The sequence below is a fragment of the Pyricularia oryzae genome, chromosome 3 (assembly GCF_000002495.2).
Source record: "Pyricularia oryzae 70-15 chromosome 3, whole genome shotgun sequence".
Taxonomy (NCBI): domain Eukaryota; kingdom Fungi; phylum Ascomycota; class Sordariomycetes; order Magnaporthales; family Pyriculariaceae; genus Pyricularia; species Pyricularia oryzae.
Genome location: NC_017849.1, coordinates 2550606 through 2567882, shown reverse-complemented (window position 1 = coordinate 2567882; position 17277 = coordinate 2550606). Strand labels below are relative to the sequence as shown.

Genomic DNA, 17277 nt, shown 5'->3' with positions numbered 1-17277 from the left:
TGGAGGACCCAAAAGGGGACCTGACCCGGCTTTAGGGTGGATGGAATGGATTGTCATGTTTCGTAAATTTTAATGATAATTGGGTGTGTACAATGATACTACATCCAATTCAACCAGAACCAGATTGTTTTCTTTTCTCATTTTTCAATAGCACGAATCGGCACTTTTCAAAGCTCCGGCACAATGCAATGCATGAATAACAAAAAGGCGATAGTGGGTGTTGCTTTGAAGTCAAGTTACCCGCCTAAAGAGGTAGGTACTCAAGGTTAAGAGATACGGTAGATGGACGTCTTTACCACCGAACCTGCTACAAATGGGCAAGTAGCTACAACGGGCTGGGTAGCCTCTTATCAATCCGGGGACTGGCTGGCTTAAAAACATTAGGCACGTGTGCATTATTCACCTACCCTTCTCGGTACTCGTTAGGCAGTCTGTCTTTGACAACTTTGCTCCCTGAGGCGGTCAGCCAATGCCACTTACTACTGTAGGTACGTACCTCTGGAGCACTTGCTTAAGAGGGGCAGAATTCAGTCAGTCGGGAATGAGCCGCCCCGCTTCGCGCTCCCTCCTTGTCATTCATGAATTGGCTGCTAAGTATCTCTTGCTTCAAGCACGTGCCTTGCCCCATCATCACTATAATCTCTGGTGTTGACGATAATCTCCCATGAACAGTTGCTGTAAATTAGTTGTTATAAAATGGCAGATCCCACCGCCTCAGGTCTCACCATATTGCGGTTTACAGTACTTCCAGAAGAATAGAGAGCCACATCAACGTACATTTTTGTCTCTTTAATCTTATGCTGCTCCTCCCATTTGCCTCTAACTTCTTACGGCGAATGCTTTCCTTGTCTTCATTTTCTTTCCCAAAATGCGCAACAATTCATGGGTAACACGATATCCTCTTTTCCTTCATCCTAAGAGAGGCCGAGGCCAAGCGCCGGCGCCTGCGACGCTGCCTTCTTGGCCGCCCCTGGTTCTGGTACGCGTCCCACCAGATTTCGAAAGTCAAGTCCGACTTCAGACAACATGTCAGCATGAGTCTTGGCCTGGTCCACGCACTTCCTCCATATCTCGCCGTCTCGCTCCGTGCTGCTGAGCTGACGTGCGAGGATTGCGTTGAAGGCATCCACCTCTTCCTTAGCCCACTTGACGCACACACTCATCATCGGGGGCGGAAAGCAGCTCTGGAAGCAGGCCACCGTGTTCTTGATAACAGTGAAGTAGACAAAAGATATCTCCCAAATGTAAACCCATAGATCACCTTGGAATATGCATTGCCTGCGCGTAATAGGAAATATCACGACGGATCAGTCTCTGGAACTTGGTACGAGTGGTATATATCAAGAAAGGGATTCGCTGAACTCACCTTGATCGTTTTTGGATGATATTGCTTCGCGCCTCCAAGTAAGCTTCGCGGGCGCGGTCTTCGAACCCCAGTTTCGTTAGCCAAGCAACATTGCGCTTGGTCTTGCGCGGGCTGTCGTGCGAGTCAACCAGCTCCCGCGAAATTATAGCTGCCAGCTTTGCCGTCCTTTCCTCAACCTTGAACTCAATAAAGTCTTGTGCGATTGCGTTGTTCTTCAACCCTCGAGCAAGGCCCTTGAGCTTCTCCACACGCTGCACGGCTGGGTCGAAACGTTGCAGTGCTACGTCGATGTCGAGCTCGTCCATCTGACTCTCAACCCAGCGCAAGTTCTGCTGCTTGCCATCCACCTCGATGAGCATGTCTTTGATGTCAGACAACGTCTCGAGAAGTGCAGTCTTCTGGAGAAGCCCAGGATCTCGCGAAGCAAAGTAGTTGATGGTATCCTTGGCCTTATTGTTGGCGTCCATTTCCGATTGAAGCCCCCTTCGCAATTCCTCGACTGCTTTTCGAATGTTCATGAGCAGTGATGCCTTCTCGGGTCCATCTGGCTTTTCGGTACGGTAGATAAGAGTCTCTTGCCCTACGCCCCTGACCATGATTGCCTCGGCAAGCTTGTTACGGCCGCTCGAGGTCTCACCCGACCCAGACATATCCACAACTTCAATATCAAGCAGCGGCCAGCACCTATCCGCAACGAGCTTCATCTCAGGGCCCCTGAAATCGCCAGACACGTCGGCCTTGCGCTTCTTTCTGGATGCAATCAGAAGGTGATCGTTTAGGAGAAAGATCTGAATGGACCGCCTGGACTTGTAAGTCGCATTGTCGAGCTCAATCCATGGTCCGGCGTTCTGCAACACATGTCGGGTGGGTGAGTGTGGCAAGAACTTCTGCGAACCCTCAACATTCTTGTACAATGCCTGCATCTGCGAGTTCCAGAGGGCCGTACGGTCCGCCACGGAGCTTCTCTTGTCACGCTTGCTCAGGCCAGTAGAGAAACCACCACTGGGGTCCGAAGAGTCGCCGTTGGGTCCATTGCCCGAAGAAGCGGCCCGGAGCGCAGTTGTATTAGCCTTGAGCTCCGACATCAGATTCTTCAGCGCGCGCATCTCTCCCTTGAGCTTTTCGGCCTCCTTGCTGATCTTGATAAACTGAGTCCGGTTCTGGAGCACATTGGCCTGAAGACGTTGAGATGTACCGTCCTTCAGCCCTCGCAGCGACTCTTCGAACTCACGGATTTCATCTTCGGTGGCGTCACTCAAGATCTTGGCCACGTACTGTTCGGCACTGAGGTTCGGGTCGCCCAAAACCCTGCGGTCGACGGAAAGGGGAGCACCGGCACCCCGTGAGGGTGGTGCACCTCTCATCTCCCTATCTCTGCTACTGGCTGCTTCGTATGAATCAAATGATGGAAGAGCCGGCATGGGCGGCGCAAAGCCGTCGGTAGGTAGGTCATTGAAACGAGTAGAAAAACGGCGTTTTACGAGATCCGAGGTCTATCGGGAACCCGCGTCAGTATCGGCCAAGATGAGGACAACCACGTCAATCGTCATGTAATGGCCAATGGCTAACGGCACTTACTTTTCCGCTTGCCAAAGGTGGACGCTGACGAACCACCAAAGGTCCGTCCGGGGGACCGGCCCTGCCTCTGGGGATATCAACATTCTTGTTGGGCTCATTGACGGGTCGGGGGTTGCTGATGGTCGGTCGGACAGTTTTCCTCTTAGCCCCTGCCCGGAGGGACTTCAGCCCCCGTTCATCGCTCATTTCGAGAGAAAAATTACTTGGGTACAAAACGAGAGGCCACGGAAAAGTGCAGAAAAAGTACAACAAAATACTAATTCGTTCGAAACCGCCTTCTAGGCGGTGGCTTGATTGCTGCGTGACAAAGGAGTTTAACGATGTTCGGATGATGCCAAATCGTGTAGCGACCTAACGGTAACCCGTCCCCCATTCGATGGAGCTTGACACGACCAGGTGGGGCCTTGACTGCAACCATGTACTCCACCTGCAGTACAAAAGCTTGGGGCTGGGCGAGGAGCTACCAATAGCTGGAAGGGTAGCTACCTTACTATGTGGCCCCCAATTCATAAGGTACCTTGTACCGCGAACTAGCTGATAAGATTGTAAAAATTTGGCCTGCGTACCAGGTCAAAGTTGGAGATTACCAAAAACGACTGAAAGCAAACACAGCCGTTGCATCCATCCATACCAGCCTATTCATCTGCAAGTACAATATCAGCTCGACTACCAGATTCAGCGTACTCACGCGATTATCTGGTTCTTTTTCTTATTTTGCCCAGCCACCAGCAGTACTTTGCAGCAGTCTTCTCATTTCCCTTTCGACATGCAGCAAAACACCATGATATGGACAGCCTCGGCGGCAGCGCTCGCGACTGGTCTTTTGGGTGAGCTCCGATCTCCAGCACACCTGGTCGTCCCTGCATAAACTGACTTCCAGCTCGCTCCCGTACCTTAAGCATACGCTGTGTACTTTGACCACCAGCGCCGCACATCCTCCGAGTTCCGTCGTCAGCTGCGCCGCAACGAGCGCAAGCAGGCGCGCGTCGAGAAGGACGGCGCCGAAGCTGCCGAAGGTCAACGCCTCGAGCTGATCAGGCAAGCCGTCGACGACATTAAGCTGGCCGGCTTTCCTACCGGTGTCGAGGAGAAGGAGCAGTTTTTCAACGAGCAGGTCACCATCGGCGAGGCCCTCGCCAACGATCGTAAGTGTGGCCCTGCACAAGCCTCCGTCTTTTTCTTGTCCTTCTTTTGTCTCTGCTGGAAGCTAACTCTGCATAACCTGGGAAATAGCCACAAAAACCATCGAGTGTGCACTACACTTCTACTGCGCCCTCAAGGTCTATCCGAGCCCGGGAGACCTGATTCCCATTTACAACAGCATTGTGGCCAAGGTAAGCCGGAGCCACCATTTTGCTGCTGACCGTTGGCCCCTGCAAGCCTCTTTTGCTTTTCAGTACTAACAACAGATCCTTACAGCCCACTCTCGATGTCCTGGCTGAGATGATTGCATACGACAAGGACCTTAAGTTGACGGCCGCCTCGGGACCGGCCGCTGCCGCCGGCAAGTCTGGACCGTTAGACGACGTCGTCGATGTCGATGTGGATGACATGCCTCCCGCTGCCGGTCTTGACTAGAGCTATAAAGCCCGACTGTCGATACAAACTCGAGAGATCCCCGCAAATAGCACCCGGTACCCTATCCAGACTCCACGATCCGAAATGATATCTGCACTTCTCGATCCCGCCAACAATTCATGAAACCTCGATTCGACATTCATCCAGCACCGCATGTTACGAACAGCAAAAAAAAAGCAAAAGGCACATATAGTGCCACCCATTTATGTACTCGGTCGTTTCTCGATCGGGTTGGAAATTTTTGTACCAATACAGGGGAGCCCCGAAAAAAGGGTGGTCGTTTAGCCTGGGGTGACCCTCCAATATTCTGTAGAACACTTTGTATATACTGTAGACATCATCGCTCTGGGCGATCAGGGGCGATACTGCGCAGAATTTTCTAATGATCAACGGCATGATGCTAATTGCTCTGTTTTTTGTTGCACTTTGTGACAAGCCCAGGTGTCCAGGGGTTTTAGACTACCTAGTTCTAGAACTCAAGAGTCGTATACACTAGGCTTCTATAGGCCTTCCTTTTCTATCCACCCTCTGGTCACGGGGATCGAAACCTCCGTTACCCCATGTAGCCCATTCGGGCGTCTCGGGTCCCATGTAGTCCTCGGGGCTGAAGTCTCCATGCGGTCCCTTCTGCTCCAGGAGTTGGAAAAACTTTTCATAATCAATGCGGGTGTGCCATTTCCCATCCACCAGGAAACGCTCGCTAGCCAGCAACACACAGCAGCTGTGCGCATGCTCTGCCGCGAGCCCATACGCCAGACCCCTCTTGCGCAGCGACTTTTCTAGCGCAGTGACAAATTCCGTCACTTCGTGGTAAAAGGGTACGTTTGACATGCTCAAACCAGCGCCGGCAGACGTCGATGTACCACAGTAAGTGACGCCCTTGACCTCCACAAAGCACGGCATAGCCTTTTCAACCATGTCGGCATAGCCCTCAACCTCGTCCTCGACGTTGAAACCCTTGACGAGAGTCAGTCTGAACACGGTACGTTGTCGGAACCTCTTCTCCCGTAGGATATCCAAGCAACGCTGCAGGCGCTCCCAAAAGTCGCGATGTAGCGGCCTGTCGATGCGGCGCAGCGAATCCTTGTTCGAGGCGTCGATGGACACATAGAGCTGCGTCACGTGTCCAAGGGCAGCAAGCTGGTCAGGATGCTGCGCATTGCAGACCAGGAAGGACGAGATATGTTCGGCGTGCAGAAGTTGAAGGAACTCGTTTATGTGTGGGTAAAAGATGGGCTCGCCTACGAGCGAAAGAGCACAGTGGCGAATGCGCATCGCCTCGGCAAACCGCTCTGCCCTTACTCCGGGCACTCCTCGCATCATCTTGATCTTTTGGTAGTGCCCTGACCTGATCCCGTCGAATATCATGTCGGGTGGATCAGCGACCCAGCGCCAGGTCGTGCCGACGGGGTTGGTTCCGTGACGCCAGCAGAAAACGCATTTGTTGGAACATGAAAGCGAAGGTGTTGCTTCCATGCACTGGTGAGAGTTGATTCCGTAGAATGAGTATTTGTAGCAGCTGCCTCGTCCTCTTAGGGCCGACTTTGTCCAACGGCAAATCTTGACACCTGAATGTGAGCCGACGATGGCATAGCCTTGTTTGGTGAGCGCCGTATATGTTGGAGAGCTTTTCGGCACCATCTGTTTGACGGTCTGGACGGCGGGCTGTTTCCTACTGCCACCCTTGGGCTTATCATATGTCGTAAAATCTACAGCAACCGGCGGTGCCGTACCATTCGCGCGAGATGTATCCAGCATCCGCCCAATATCTTCCACATCGTCAAGTGCCTTCGATTTCGACTTCTTGGGTTTTTTCTCTGTCCATCCGTTCTCCTCGATGAGCACCTCGTCATCATCCTCGTTGGAGCCGCCTTCATCCTCACTCTCAACCGCATCCCCAGAGCCGGGCACACCTTCACCCAGCGACCCAGTTCTTGCAAGAAGGCTCAGCACATCAACAACACCATCGTGCCACTCTGACAACCGCTCCGGTGCGTCAGTCTTGGAGTCTCCCATACCAAGAGGGCACGCCCGCTTGCGCGCTGTCAACTTTGCCATCCATCTGTCAACCTCCTTGGCCTGGAAGCAGAACCCTTCCTCCTCGGTTGGCCAACCCTCTCGATCCCCAAACCCAAATACGGAGTAGCCCAGGATCGCGGCCAGGGGCGCGGTGTCTATCCTGAAGTCATGGTGTGTCTCCTGGAGATGTTCGAGGAAAGTATCGTTGATGGTGTCGATGTTGAAGCTGGGCAGAAGCAGGAGGTAAAGCAGCTCCACACGAGAGCCTTCCTTCTGAGCCTCGATCTTGGGAACCGAGATGAAATACTCGTCGTAGTCAATCTCGGACAGATCTAGAATCCTGGACTCGCGGAACGAACATCCTGCCACAGCAGGCAAGGCGCGGAGAGACTCGTCTAGTCTTGCTGCATACTCGCGGGCAACCTTGTCGGTCCTACCTGTGACGCAGGAAAAGAAGACAAGCGGCAGAATCTCTCGTCCAGTCGCGGTTATATCTGCTTGCGCGCCACCATTCTTGCCGGTCTTGTTGACATCGCCTTTGATCCGTCGCGGTCCGCTAGGCTTGGTTTTTTCGAGGCTCGTAGATTTCTTTTGGGTTTCGACCGGCGGAGGGGAGGGCCCGTCCTTGACGTTTTCTTCCCCAAACTTATTCGCAAATGCCACCGAGCTTTTGTCTCGACCCTGCGTATGCTCGAGATAGAAACGAAGGAGGATCAATGCCGCTACCACTGAGAGTATGACTTGGATCCTGTAAGTATGCCATATCTCAACGGCAACTATTCTTGCGCGAATACACCCACATTCAAAATGTTTGTTTGGTTAGCAATATGAGGAATACCCTGGGGTCAGAGGTTTCCTATAGCACTTACGGGACGGCAGATTCCCGAGCGAGCTCGTCGTCCCCAATGGATGCGACATAATGGGCGGGGCCAAAATCTCGCAGTAAGGTTTGACTGCGTGATTTCCTCTTGCACCGCAATCCTCTCGAGATAATGGTTATAATACGAGGATGGGCAAAACCAAGGCAGCTATCTGTACCAATGCGACTAAAAATGTAAGGTTTTTCTTTTCTTTTTCTTTTTTTTTTCTTAGCTCCGGTTGGAGCTTGGTACTCACCGACCCCGCACTAGGTCGCGCGCGCAATTTTATACCGTAGTACGTGGTACTATAGGTAGGTAAGCTTTTGCGCCGCGCAGAGGGATCCACAGAGGGGGATCAGGGGACCAGTACTGCGATTGGGTTTCAACTGTGGTCACATTGATACTATAGTTCTAGCTGAGAGGAGAGTTAATCCGTAGTCCGTAAAGTAGAGGTGGTTAATCCGGATTGATTCACTGTACGATTGTGATGCCTTGAATAATATATTTGCGTGGGTCTAGGCTGGTGCTTTGAATCCTCAAGCTCGGCTAATCAAATGCAACTTTCACGAAACGATACGACTGAGGGGACTGTTTGCTTGAGACGTTATCCACCTCTACGGCTTCCTGAGCATGACAGTTTAGTGAAGTTATGGGCTAGATAGAATATTATATTGTGCACTGACTCGACCTATTTGTCAGAGCCCAGCACCGCTCCAAGCCAAAGAAGATTGCGAGAACCTCTATAACCCCTCAGGTGGCCCCCCCCCCTCCCATTTGCTGCCTTACGTACACATTCAGCGCCAAAATATCTCGGTAAAAGACGCCCTCGGACCTCATTTATATTAGGTAATGGCTTGTGATGTGATCTGTGATGCTCCAAGGTACGGCTTGCCGCTAAATCAACGCATCGTGGTCCTGGCAATCGTGCCCTCGGAATGACCGGTTATCGCGCAAGTTTTCCAGGAAGTGCCTATCAGGTTATCGCTTTTGACGAATGCGCAACGCGTGCAGGATTATGACCAGTGGGTGCTGACTTTTATCAGGGATGTCGCTGTAGCCAGGGAAAAGATACCTGACAGGTACAGGCTATGGACAATTATGCAAATAACCTCCATGAATAGAACTGCTGAGCCGAAAAGTCTCTTTAAAAAAATATGCATGGCGCACAGCGACTCAAGTTGCACTTGCACTGATCCTGGCGATTTGCATATTCGGTGACACATCTGGGGAGACGTAGGGGTGCGGCAGTCTGGAACCGCAAGCAGCCGATGATAGCCTCTTACATGCTGCCATTTTTGTCATTTGAAACTTTGTCGCAGCTTCCGTCATGTTGCTTTTGTGATGACTTTTGTCACTGGTTCCCCATAGGAAAATGTGCATGTTGTCAGCTCCTTCAATGGACTGGCAAATGAGGCTCAACTCGAGAAAATTGACGCCCATGGTCTGGGATATTTGAAGGGAAACCAGAGTGAGTGCATCTCTTTTTGCGTTGCAATTTGGCTGCCAAACTGCCTTTGTTGGGTCGCAAGGATGTGTCGTCGAAAAGATGTCTGTCGTATGAGGGAGGCCCTGTTACTCTCTGCACGGGACCTGCCCCACCGCCAAAACTGGTTCCGTGTTCGCACTGCACTTGTCAAATACGAGCCGATCGAAGGTCATGCGAGTCCAGTCGAGACACCGCAACTTTGCTCCAGCATATCTGTACAGAGCTGATTGCCAATTGTCAGTAGAAACGAAACAGTCGGTCCTATCTTCTTTTCAACAATCCTCTCAAGTTCTATCCATAACAACCGTCTTGTGCACCTTCGACCAATCTTGGTTACCTTTTTGAATCCATAGCAAGCCTATCCCACCTGGTTTCTCACTCGAGAATAACAAACAAAATGTCTGCTGTCCAAACTATCCACGCTCCTGCCATCACGGGATTGTCGGGTCAAATACTCAGCCCACCTCTCAGCCCACCCAAGACTTTCGGTGATCTCGTATTAGACCTGAAAGATGGTCTTGGACCTTCCTCGGGCTTGACTTCTGATGATGTCGATGTCAACTACCTGAAGTGGCTGATGGAAGAATACAAGGCCGACGAGTGTGGCTGGCAAAAATTTGCGATGGGAGATAATACCAGAGGCTACACTCGTAACCTCGTCGATGAAGGCAATGGGAAGAGCAACTTGGTAAGTTGGGTTTGCAAGTCTTCCCTCATGTAGTGGCGCCCCAGAGCTGACGAGCCTTCTTAATTGAACAGCTCGTTCTTGTCTGGAGTCCTGGCAAAGGAAGCCCGATCCACGACCACGGCAATGCTCATTGCCTGATGAAGATCCTCCGGGGCGAATTAACCGAGACCCGATACGACTTCCCGAAACCCAATATCGAGCAGCCGATGAAGGTCATATCCGAAAAGACATATAAAGAGAACGCGGTGGCGTACATGGCAGACGAGCTTGGCGTCCACCGTGTCTGGAATAAGGGTAGCGACTTCGCTGTGTCCTTGCACCGTAAGTGTTGGCTGTTTGTTGATTTCGTAGGCGATTGAACCTTCTCTTGAGGGGCGTCTTTGCGGCTCTGATCTTGACTGTCGAGATAGTGTACACGCCACCCAACGTCGCCAAAGGCGGCTGCAACATCTTCACCGAGTCCACGGGCAAGAGTAGCCATATCAAGAAATGCCCAAACTTTTCCGAGTATGGTAAACGCCTTGAGTAGGTATCTGGGTTGGAGTGAATGACCAAAAGCATTCGGGTCGGTGTCGCGAGCCTGGACTTGGGGTTGGTGGAATGGAACAGGCCCTGAAGGCTGGGTGTAGGAAATGACCGTCATGAAATTGGTGTATAGTTGTATATAGGGTAGATGTATGCTGCCTGGTGAAAGAGAGTCCTGATACCCAGAGCGTGTATTTCGGAAGGGCCATCGGGCTTCGACACAACCATAGGTAGCGCAAATCGGTTTTGATCAAAGAAATTCGTCGTCTCTGAATATCTTACTGACACTGAAAAGATGAAGGGTAGTCAAAGTTGTCCCCACGGAGAGGAGTTTCATGTCTAATAATGAAGCCATTGCTTCTGGTGCCATTGCGTGATTGCACGTGTATGGGTGTCGGCCCCGACAGCCGCGCCTATGGGTTGTGATGTTGCAATCAACCGAGCACCCTACTACGATATGTGACATTCAGCTATAGGCACCCTTGGCACCTTAACTTACTCCACCCAGCTACAATTGAATTCGTGAATTGCAGGATCGAATTCGGATTCAAATTCTTCTGTTCTTTTTTTTTTTTTTTTTTTTGCTATCCAATTTGGATCTGACCCAGTTCGTTTTTATCAAATACTAACACTCACCTACCCCATAGTAGTCATGAGTTAACATCCACACGCACACAAAGCCCCTCACTTCACTGCCTATATCATCTGAGCAAAAAGATCTCTTACGTCGAAAGCATTCCGTGATATTAGTCAATCAATATCAACAATTTGCTGCCTCGAGCCGGGCTATGTCTCTCTTGTTCTGAACGCAACCGCATTGCCATCTCTCTGTCCCAAGCTGGGCAAAAGCAAGCACCACCACCATTGCCATTCACTTTGCCAGACATTTATCAATGCTCTCGGGTCCATGACTGGCAAATGACCACTCGTCGCTTCCCTTGTGCTGGCCCTTGCCGGGGCCGAAGATATGGATCTCGGTTTAGACGGCCTTCTTTCGGCACGCTCGTACAATCCCTATGTAATGCATGCAAACCATCGGGTCAGCTTTCTTTGCAGCGCTTTTTTTTTCCTGTTGTTGTTGTCTTGATTGCCAAAGGCCCTGAAAAAAACACAAAGACAGGCTCACCGAATCTTCTGCTGGGATTTGGACAGCAGAGTCTTGCTGGTATATGCGAGGCAATGTCTGGACCTCGTGGTGTTCATCCAGGACGCCACGAGCATCCTCCTCGATACCGGCACTGGTAGCAATCCCGTTTTCCGCCAACGACGTGTTATCCATGCCTTCATTCTGCCCCTCTCTGCCGCGGCGTGTAAGCGTCGCGATAGACGACGTGGTTATCACCGAAATTTGCAGCAGCTTCTGGAACCACGATGATTCTCCGCCACCATGACGCCCACTAGCGTTGCCTCGCGCGTCTCTGCCTCTGACTCCCGAGGAGTCTGCGGACGCCGAGTTAATCGCAGAGTTGTCGTTGTTGCCCCATACCCACGGGCCACTTTCAGCACCATCCTGAGCAGCATTCCGTTCGTCCCGGCCGGTGCGCTGGCGGCGGCGGTTGGCTCGCAACTGCCACCAGCGACTAGACGGTCCTTGACCGCCGCCACCCCACATGTATCGCAAGTTTTGGAAGAGCGGCCGGAGGCATGCCAAGGAAGTGGCCGTCATCCCCGTGCCCACTTCAACGGTGCTCCATGTTGCAAAGTCCAGGTTTGTGTCTCGGTATCAATGTCAGGACGGTAGTGGTAATGGGCGGGTGGGGACGAGTTTCTTACAGAGAAAGTCTTCGCCGTCCAAAAGACCACGCACCTTGGTCGCACGCACAATGGTCACCGAACTCCCACTGCCCTCCACAGTAAAAACAACTGTCAGAACGATCCGCGAATTCCCCGTCTGCCACAAGGATCTGATTTTGTTTTCCAGCCCCCCCCCCCCCCCCCCCCCCCCCACATGAACACAATCCCACTTACACGGCACCCATCCCCATCAATATTACGACCAGGACTTTTCTCGTCATGCTCATCGACAATGGCAAGACGATTAGAACGGGTAAAAACGCAAAAGTAAAATCCGCAAGGCAGTTGACAGCTGAGGCGAAGAAGGTTACGTTTACGACGACGTCCGGTGGCAAGCAGCGTCCCTCAGAGCGTGGATTATCCTCCCACCACGCGTCGACCGGGTGACACTGAAAGACAGTCATGAGGAAGTAGATGGAGGTGAAGATGACGGTGCCCATCATGATCATGTTAACAAGCAGTATGATTCTTGGCTCTGTGGTGATGCGCAGGAGGAAATAGCCAAACGATATCTTCACCAGGCACGTGCAAACAAGGTAGAAGAGCTCGCCGGCATACCAAGACTGAGGTTCGGTTCGCCGCGTCAGCAGATTCTTTAATTCTAGGGTCGATTCCAGCTCGGCTCATCCCATATGTTTGCTGTTGGGATCCGAGAGCCTGCAACCCACCTTCAAGGCGTTATGCCATTGCCAGTCGGTCAGCTCGGCTCGATGGACTCCGATCCCGAGCACTATGTCGATTTGCGTGTTGATTATATAGCCCGAGTATAGTATCTGCGCGACTGTCTGTCAGCAACAAGATTCCTGTATTGGCTCTCCAAGAAGAAAGGCTCTCAAGCCAGGTTGGACACGTATACTCGGGGCTCACAAGTAAAACTGCCATAAGCTAGTCATCCTTCCCCACGTTGTGGATTATACATCGTCGAACGAATAGTCGCAAGGGCACGACAACCCACACGATGCCAAGAAATGCGTAGTCGATTACCACGAGCTGCTTCCTCTGCTCTGAATCCATTGCATATCGTCGCTACACAGCCCTTGAATTCTCTCAGACACATGGAGTCTCCATGGGCGTCGTCAGGGAGGGTGATTAAAGAAACACATTGACCCAGTCGGGTGGGTAGCTTTGGGTAAGCAGACCGTAGCTATGTCGTCCTAACTTGCTTTGCCGTTGACTCGCATCGAGAGCTAATGAGCCTCTTGCCGCATATTTCACCTGATAGGCCATGAGGGCCTGGTTCCAAAAAGGCTGCCCAGATGCCAAAGCTCCCGAACTTCCACACGTGTATCCGTCGGATGTCTTTGTTCCACACGAGAAATCACTAAGCCTGTTCTAGAATGCCTAGCCCCAAAAGCGTATGTTCTACGTGGTATACGGAGCTTATCCCGTATCATCCTTCGTCCCATATCGAGTACGGCCATCTGTTGCGCATACTCGATCAAGCCTGCAGATACAGACAATAGCCTCGAGGCACCTTTCCATTCCTGATGAGACTACATCTAATTTTGAAATTTCCCCTCAATCTTTTGATGCGGTACCTCCGCATCCCCACGAAAATACCATCCACAGGTTTCGAGGCCCACGGGACCTAGATCCTGGTACATATTTGTTCGATCTCTCCCAGCACCTACACATCGGCTGGCGTGGTGTTCACATCTAAACGCAAGCCTCAGAGGCTCATATTAGTACGTTAGCTTGCCTAATGTAGTGTCAGTAAATTTGCAGACATGGTTTGTTTCATATGGCTCCGGAGTCATCCCTATCAATTCAAGCAAGAGCAACAAACACCAAATCGCCGTGTGAGCTCCAATCCATACATTGCGCAAGTATACATTTCTCCATCCCACTCTCTTTTTAAGGCAGACCTTGCGTGGGTTGTTGGTTCGTGCCCACGCAGATTTGAGCACATGCGGCCCAAAAGTATATGGAACGTGTGAAAGCTAACATGTCAACATCTGAAAAACCTTGAAATACTTCGTATGTCCACTGGACGAATGAGTCAACACACAATACTAGTCAAAACCATGGACTATTTATTGCCTACATGGTATTACGCCGTCACTCAGCCTAGAAGCTTCATGATGTCGGCCATGCGTGTTTCCTTGGCCTTTGTTTTCTTCCCTTTCTCCTGAAAGGCCTTGCTGACGAGGTCTCGCTTCTCACTCTGGACATCGAGCACGCGCTCCTCCACGGTATCCTCCATGACGAGTCGCCATACCGTCGTGGGTCGAGTCTGCCCTAGCCTGTGGACTCGATCGATAGCCTGGTCCTCGATAGCGGGAGCCCACCAAGAGTCTGCTAGAATAACCGTGTCTGCTGTCACGAGGTTTAGCCCGACACTGCACACTCCCAAGCTTGCAAGTAGGATACGAGTGTCCGGATCTGTCTCCAGCTTCCTCATGGCATCATCGCGGGCCACTGGCTTCATTGTGCCATCGATTCGGGTATATCCATATGTGGTATGCTCCTCCAGCTGTCGCTGTATGACGTTCAGGAAAGAAGTCCATTGTGAAAAGATGATTACTTTCGATGAAGAATTTTTGAGTAGCGTGCCATCAAGAATCTTGAGTAGTGCATCTGTCTTCGAGGAGCCGGCAGACTCGTCCATATCATCCACCTGGACAGACCTGCCGTTATCTTCCTTGGCTGGCTCGACGAGCTTGTCTTCGCTGAGCTCTGTTCTGCACAGTGGGCACCTGTGCTGAACCTCGACGACTTGCATAATGCATTTTCTGCAAAACGCGTGTTTACAGTGCGTGATGACTGGATCATCAAGCGTATCTAGGCATACTGCACAATCATCTTGGCTCTCCACGAGTAGACGGAGGGCTTCTTCAAGAATCTGACGATTCTCTGGTGTAAGTTCAACCACTTTTTGTCCCTCGAGAATTGACAAGACCGCTTTGACACGCTCTTTGCACAGGGTCCAGTGGCAACACATTTGCCTCAGTCGAAGAAGTCGTTCAAGGACACTGGTAAATCCGCCATGCTGAATCGTCTTTGGGTTCTTGCGGATGTCGTTCAGTACACCCTTGGCCTCACACAGGAGGGCATCGTACTTTTTTTGCTCGGCCTCTGTGAAAGCGATGCGATGCACATAGTGAGTCTTTGGTGGCAGTTTGAGATCCACAAACTTCATACTCTTGTTGCGCCTTAGGCACAGATCTCCCATCAAAGCTTGAAGAAGGCTCTCTGCCCGAGAGTCGCCGTATGAAAGCCCCCTCTCAATGACGGAACGAAAGACTTCCAATGACTCCAAGCCACCGGTGATTTTCAAGAATTTGAGTAATGAATAAAGGTCGCGGATATTGTTGACAATAGGCGTACCGGAGAGGACCCATCTGGACGTGGCTTTCAGCTCGCAAGCAGCTAGCGCAGTTAATGTATCGGAATTGCGGATTGTGTGACCTTCATCCAGTACTACTCTTCGCCATTGGATTTTGGACAGAGGGCCTTTGGAACCCTCACTGGTCATTGTGCCGTACGTTGTGATGACCACACCATAACTTTCCACCTCCTCCGAGTCCCTGAGTCGGGAGGGACCGTGGTGAATATAGACGCTTGGTCGTTCATCTTCGTACACATGGTTCTCGATTTGCTGGCTCCAATTCGACATCACCGTCATGGGTGCAACTAATGATTATCAAACTATGAGTAAGCCTGATGCGCCGCGATTATTCTGATTCAAGCAACGGTATCTTACCAATAAGGGTCGGGCCGGGTCCTCCTGTCAGAATAAGACCAATGATCTGTAGCGTTTTGCCAAGTCCCATGTCGTCTGCGAGTATGCCGCCGCTTAGGAGCTTGGGGGCATCAGCAGTTGTGAATTCAGTGGCAAGGTTCCTATAACGACCTTTGGCATCAACCTTCCAAAGTTGCGTATTTTCGTCCGAGCCAGTAACGGGAAATTCAGGGTTCTCTTTCTTAACCAACCAAGCAAGACCTTGCAGCTGATAAGGCAGAAGTTGGGACTTGAGCTCTTGCGGTTGATCTGCACAAGGCAAAGCGGACAGTGCCTCCTCGTCCATTGCGAGGCTTTTCACAAGATCGTCGGTGGATCTTGCCTTTACGACTTGACTCTGTTCGATAAGGCTTTCCATGGCTACAAGGGGATTTTTCTGTCCCGGTCGCATGTTCTTGAGTGACTGCGTTGAAGTGCCGGTGATCTCCAAGGGAAGACGACGAAGCTCAGACTCGCGCTTGGTCTGCTTGAGCTGCGTAGCCTTTAAAAGCTTGTCGTTCTTGAGTCTGTTTTCAAGTTGCGCCCTGGCCAGCGGGTCACTGGTCCCGAAAATGAACATCTTTGCAGGGCAATCGAAAGTCTGTTTCTCGCCCATAATTTTGGCTTCAATAGCAATGTCATTGGCGTCCTGATAGCAATGTCAGTGGTATTAAGGCAGTCCTGAATAGAACGCTGCGAGCCACGTTATTTCCGGGGTGATGCCAATGCCTAGAAACTTACAATATAAGGAGCTAACTTCTCTACAATCTTCCGGGGGAAATGGCCAATCTGGGCCCCTTGAACGTTGTCCACTCGGATAGCGTTTACATCGTACTTGCGAGTTGTTAGATGTTTGCCCGGGATGTATTTGCCCGTAGCTCTTGGGCATAGTGGATTGAAATACCGGATTGGTCGGTTCCCGACGGCAAATAGTAAGCTCACCAGGCGACACTATGCCGTTGTAGTATCTACAGCCGACGATTTTGACGTCTTACGACCCAAGATTTGCCGGTTAGCGTTTGCGGCCTTTACAAATACTCTGATACTTCATCACACGATTGAAGGCACCTGACTTACCAAGTGTGCCATACAACTCCAGCTGGGGAGAGTTATCGGATTGATTCAGCGCTCGTGAGTTTGGGTCATCAACCCCATAGAATTGAGTTGATGAAGGCGCTTGGCTGGACGCGGCCAATGGCTTTGGTGATGATGGTTGGCCAGGACGAGACTTTCTTGCGCTTGAGGATGAGCCATGACGCGGGTGTTTACTTGGCGTTGTCGAGTCGTCGTCGCCGGTCAAATCTATAATGGCCGCATGGGACCGTTTTCCAACAGGACCCATGGTAACAGATTCGCTGGTAGACAGCTGTCATGTATTGAGATGATTGCGAGCCCCGGGTGTTTCTGCGACTTGCAAAGCGCACGAACTTGGGACCTTCCCAGTGGTGCGCGTTTGCGCTTTACTACAAGAAGCTGAGTTTGGTAGTGACTGCGGTGATTGCTTCAAATTTCTGGTTGCGAGGATTAAAGGTCAAGGAGTTCAAACTGGCTGCCAGAGCCTACGCATTTGTACTGCAGTGACTTTCACGGACGTTGCTTTTCCTTTTTGTTTCCCTGTATGTAGTATATTCTGACTTTTAGTCTAGTTCCAGATCTTTCTCC

General features: G+C 51.2%; 6 protein-coding genes across 6 annotated transcripts; 2 read left to right on the top strand and 4 right to left on the bottom strand.

Annotated features, from left to right (window-relative positions):
- Positions 1–549: 549 nt before the first annotated feature.
- MGG_06098 (exocyst complex component EXO84) lies at positions 550–3358 on the bottom strand. The gene is made up of 3 exons (XM_003711916.1): positions 2945–3358; positions 1367–2859; positions 550–1278 (listed from the first exon to the last, which is right to left on the bottom strand). Exons 1-3 carry the CDS (start codon positions 3128–3130, stop codon positions 915–917), a joined length of 2043 nt encoding a protein of 680 aa, XP_003711964.1. The 5' UTR covers positions 3131–3358; the 3' UTR covers positions 550–914.
- Positions 3359–3450: 92 nt separating this feature from the next.
- Positions 3451–5042, top strand: MGG_06097 (mitochondrial import receptor subunit tom-20). Its single transcript, XM_003711915.1, has 4 exons — positions 3451–3771; positions 3844–4089; positions 4178–4278; positions 4364–5042. Exons 1-4 carry the CDS (start codon positions 3711–3713, stop codon positions 4520–4522), a joined length of 567 nt encoding a protein of 188 aa, XP_003711963.1. The 5' UTR covers positions 3451–3710; the 3' UTR covers positions 4523–5042.
- MGG_06096 (tRNA wybutosine-synthesizing protein 1) lies at positions 4830–7605 on the bottom strand. The gene is made up of 2 exons (XM_003711914.1): positions 7411–7605; positions 4830–7317 (listed from the first exon to the last, which is right to left on the bottom strand). The coding sequence occupies exons 1-2, from the start codon at positions 7457–7459 to the stop codon at positions 5015–5017; spliced, it is 2352 nt and encodes a 783-aa protein (XP_003711962.1). The 5' UTR covers positions 7460–7605; the 3' UTR covers positions 4830–5014.
- A 1406-nt stretch (positions 7606–9011) lies between these two features.
- MGG_06095 (cysteine dioxygenase) lies at positions 9012–10401 on the top strand. The gene is made up of 3 exons (XM_003711913.1): positions 9012–9575; positions 9647–9896; positions 9986–10401. The coding sequence occupies exons 1-3, from the start codon at positions 9285–9287 to the stop codon at positions 10102–10104; spliced, it is 660 nt and encodes a 219-aa protein (XP_003711961.1). The 5' UTR covers positions 9012–9284; the 3' UTR covers positions 10105–10401.
- A 372-nt stretch (positions 10402–10773) lies between these two features.
- Positions 10774–12908, bottom strand: MGG_13215 (uncharacterized protein; the record flags this gene model as incomplete). The annotated part of the gene is made up of 6 exons (XM_003711912.1): positions 10774–11114; positions 11227–11816; positions 11874–12004; positions 12069–12457; positions 12563–12667; positions 12822–12908. The coding sequence occupies 6 exons, from the start codon at positions 12906–12908 to the stop codon at positions 10887–10889; spliced, it is 1530 nt and encodes a 509-aa protein (XP_003711960.1). The 3' UTR covers positions 10774–10886.
- A 634-nt stretch (positions 12909–13542) lies between these two features.
- Positions 13543–17273, bottom strand: MGG_06094 (DNA repair protein RAD5). The gene is made up of 5 exons (XM_003711911.1): positions 16693–17273; positions 16520–16605; positions 16357–16449; positions 15598–16264; positions 13543–15527 (listed from the first exon to the last, which is right to left on the bottom strand). Exons 1-5 carry the CDS (start codon positions 16955–16957, stop codon positions 13957–13959), a joined length of 2682 nt encoding a protein of 893 aa, XP_003711959.1. The 5' UTR covers positions 16958–17273; the 3' UTR covers positions 13543–13956.
- Positions 17274–17277: the final 4 nt, after the last annotated feature.